General features: G+C 38.1%; 2 protein-coding genes across 2 annotated transcripts; both read right to left on the reverse strand.

The window, feature by feature from the left end:
- Positions 1–239: 239 nt before the first annotated feature.
- Positions 240–2,774, reverse strand: LOC147525563 (uncharacterized). Its single transcript, XM_086565349.1, has 2 exons — positions 2,019–2,774; positions 240–1,562 (listed from the first exon to the last, which is right to left on the reverse strand). Exons 1-2 carry the CDS (start codon positions 2,754–2,756, stop codon positions 1,287–1,289), a joined length of 1,014 nt encoding a protein of 337 aa, XP_086421475.1. The 5' UTR covers positions 2,757–2,774; the 3' UTR covers positions 240–1,286.
- Positions 802–1,251, reverse strand: LOC147525564 (F-box protein At3g56470-like). Its single transcript, XM_086579836.1, has one exon. The coding sequence runs from the start codon at positions 1,249–1,251 to the stop codon at positions 802–804; it is 450 nt and encodes a 149-aa protein (XP_086435962.1).
- Positions 2,775–4,172: the final 1,398 nt, after the last annotated feature.

The raw sequence follows: 4,172 nt of genomic DNA on the forward strand, positions 1-4,172 counted from the left end.
AGACATCAGTGTTCTACAATAGACAATAGACATCTTGCTTAATGTTCATGTTACCTTAGCAAGAGAAAACTATTCATCCTTTTATGCTTCATAGTGTTTATTCGTTGATTTATGTACTTACAGGTTCTACAAGAAGTGATACATTATGTATTCCCTGGACATTCACAGATTATGCTACATTACAAAATCTGCAATTCAAAAGATAAACCATCTTCATTTTCTGCACGAGGCCATTCTGAACAGAAAGAACTTGCTTAAACTTCAAAAGGTTTATGATTGCAAAGACGTACATTAAAGGTGTTTCCAACTTATCTAGGTGGTACCTTTGAAATCTTACAGAATACTTTGGGGAACTGAAATAAAACATATGAAGTGACTAAGGAGAAAACAAACAATGACACATCGCTTATGCAAGCGTTCACCAGGGCGCTTATGGTTCTACTACTTCAACTCAATCCAAGTGCAGTTCCAGTGTATACATGTATCAATCCAATCTGCACGAGAATCATCGGTCCCATAATGGTAACTGCGCGTCCTCAAAGAATAGTAGATGCTTCCTCGCCCATGCACTTTTGGGAGATATATTCTATCTCCTCTTCCTTCCAATCCTGCAGCAGGTACTACTATAGATGTGGCATGGCTAAGAAAGACTACTTTGTTACCCAAACTTTCCACTCTGACCCATTCCTTCTTGGACTAATCCAACTTGAAAACCCAAACTGGCTTCCCCTTATTACCGACAAAAGCTGATAAAATTTCGCCATCACTCACCATAATGAAACTCCTATTCAAAGTTGGATACTAAAATCGAACAACTACAGGCATTGGGAGGACCTTCCATACATCTTTATACTCTGGCTCAGATGGATTAAAAAGGCCCAACCGTCCATCTATGCTCAAAGTATAAAAAGAGCCAGCATAGAAAACCGGATTGCAATGAGAAGCTATGAACTCGTGCGGTGCCTTACCTGTACTATCAACACCAAACCATGCATCATGCTCTTTCATATAAACTGACATCTTATTAATGTTACTATTCGTTCCCTGATGTCCAAATACAAAATAGTCGGGCGTAGTTGGTGGAGAGGAGAAGGCTATGTTGAGGAAATGATACTTCTTCCCACGAACAGGCAGTTTTACAGTTTCCTTAGTGATCGGGTTGATAAAAAATATGGAATTTTCTCGTGACATTAAGATCCACCCGTCCTTCGCATCACAAACAACTGCACCTTCTAGTTCAGGGATGTTCATGGTATAGGCGTCATTGTGAATTGGGTAGTACAAGTTCATACACCCTTGCTGTTCTTTGAGAGGGACAACAACCATGGTAAATGTTGAGATCCAGATTCAGCTGATTGACTTAGGAGGGGGTATGGTTGGACTTGATGAGTGACGGATATCCAGGATTTGCAAGTAAGATGGAAGCTAATGCGATCAGTTGAAACGAGACGTGAGAATATGAACTCCAATAGCTCGTTTGGAAGTTCCTCCCACTTACATTTTTTGTTGTTGTTGTTCACTTCGTCAATGGCTTCTTCCACTTTTACGAGCTGTTTCTTCACCTGAAAAAATGACCAAATGACCTCAATTAGACGAACATTTGTAAGACGTTTCACGCCTTCCTATCACACGCACAAAAGTGTAAACTCAGAGAGGGTAAAGTAGTATCTGCATTATTTAATCCCCTATGACAACATGTGAAAAAGTGTAAACTCAGAGAGGGTGAAGTTTCCCTATAATTTAATCACCAAGCCGTTCTCACTCTTCTCCAAATCAAATAGACAATCTAAGCAGGTGCCGACTAGCAAAGTCAGTAAAATTTTTGGGTGATGATACCAGAGGTCTGGAGCTCAAACCCCGCCAGCATCAAAAAGTTACTTATCTCATTTAAAACATGCTTGCCAATCAAAATAAAAAATAAAAAACAGACAATAGAAAATAGAAAATCAGAACACTGATATAGATAAATTGAAGAACAAAGCTCAAATGAAACAAGTTTAACCATCGAAAGGACTTACCCGGAGATTGTAATCCGGCACCAACCAAAATGGTCCCGCCATATGGTCTACTTTACTTGGACATGGTAGTGTATTTGTTATAGTTCCATTATCAATGTCATATTTGTACAAGCTTGTTTGTTCTGGAAAAGAGAAGTATATACAATTCCCGTCCATACCAAATTCAGATCCAGAGAATGATGCAGTAGAACTATGACTTATCAAGAAGATACTGTCACCGAGGCTATCAACGTTCACCAAAACCTTTTTAGACAAATCAACCTTGAAAACATCAAATCTCTTAATGATGTTTGAAGAGTGTGCCAAGTGAAGTGCACTTACTAGAAAAATCTCTCCACAAGACTCAACGTAGTAATTTGTATAGCGATAACACCCAAATTTACTAAACTTTTGTGTGTCGCACCAAATATGTATTTTCATAGAGAAAGTATCATCAACATCAATCACGGCCATCCCTCCACTGAAAAACAAGTATATCTTTCCTTGGCAACTTATAATATCAAAACGACCGTAATGGAGATTGACTGTGCGATTACAAATTCTCTTTTTGTATTCAAACTTTTTCTCGACCCATTGGTCATCACCAATCCGACTATATAAGAGTGATTTCTCCTTTGTTGCGCAACTGACCAGCATTACAACGGATTTGGGATCACTTGGGGGATATGTTAGAGCACCAACATCATATAACACGTCATCATGAATCAAGGGAGGGAGAAGAACTTTTGTTGAAGACATCGGATTCCAAAGATAGCATTCTTTTGAGGGTTAACTAGTATTACCCCCCCACTAGAGGAGCCAATTAGGATTTCCCCCCACTAGATGGAAAATTAGGGTCTCTCCCCTAAACACACGGTCAATTTGGTTTGACCGTTAACTTTCAAGTCAAACAATTGAAAATTACACAAATTCCGTCATTATTTTCAAAAAGAAAATATTCAATTTTAATTAGGTGGGGGCATTTATGTTATTTTCAGTTGTTTTACTTGAAAGTTAACTGTAAATTTAGGAAGAGACCCTAATTTCCCATCTAGTGGGGGAAAATCTTAATTAGCTCATCTAGTGGGGGGTAACACTAGTTCACCCTTCTTTTGAATAGTGACTTTGCAATATCAACCAACCAAAACATGATCCTGCACAGTTCATTTGACGCATCTCTGGGACACTTTTAACATGACATCGTCCATCATCTAGAGTTTGAAAAGTCTGATCACGATATTTTTTTCCATTGGAGAAAAAAAGAGAAGGACCGTAAAATGGAGGAACTAAACGGGATGATTTCTTCATAGAAACTCCAATGCCAGCCTCTTCTGATTTGTGTGTCATCTAACAACGAATAAATAAATAAAAATCTTCTGATCCCATTCTTTTATCAAAATACAAATTCTATAACGAAACGAAAAAGAAGAATAACGACAGCAAAATAACTCCTTACGGAACAATACTAGAGCTCAATAGTGCGCTTTAATTCAAAAGCAACAAGTTGGACTAGAAGTTGAGTTTATAACACCAGACCACGTTTGCATAATAAAAAGCAATGGTCATACCTGATGCTTTTAATTATAAAAAGATAGGAAAATTTTGGGTTGAGAGACGTGATAACCGTAAAAATGTATAGTCTACCTACGAAATGAACGATGAATTCAATCCGTAAGTAAACTAAAACTGGACTTTTGTTGCTTATTTATCAAAGTTTTCTTCTACTCTCAATCCTATGAGATAAAGTGGAGTAGGGTGATTCGTTCCACTCTTAGTCCTTCCGTATGCTTGTTTTCTAGTCTCAATACTCTACTTAAAACCAATGAGAGCTTTACGAAGGGGCAACTAAACTATGGTGCAACTACCCACAAGATGCAACTAGTCGATTATCAGACAACTATGGGAATGCTACGGTGATTCTATGATAAGGAGTTAGAGGGGGATTGATTCCACCTTAACTCAACTTAATCCACTAACGACGAAGTCGTCAAATCCGAATTGAATCTACACGTAACAATCGGTTCTTCCTAATCCCTAATTACACATGGCATTTCTACCAATTTATAACTAGCATGTGAACAATTAAACCCATTCTCATGGTGAACTAATTATTTCTGGCGTGGAATAGAAATCACGACGACTCTACGTTAAACGGAATCAAGCTTTCATCAAGGC

This window comes from Coptis chinensis, chromosome 1 (assembly GCF_015680905.1).
Source record: "Coptis chinensis isolate HL-2020 chromosome 1, ASM1568090v1, whole genome shotgun sequence".
In the NCBI taxonomy this organism is placed as follows: Eukaryota; Viridiplantae; Streptophyta; class Magnoliopsida; order Ranunculales; family Ranunculaceae; genus Coptis; species Coptis chinensis.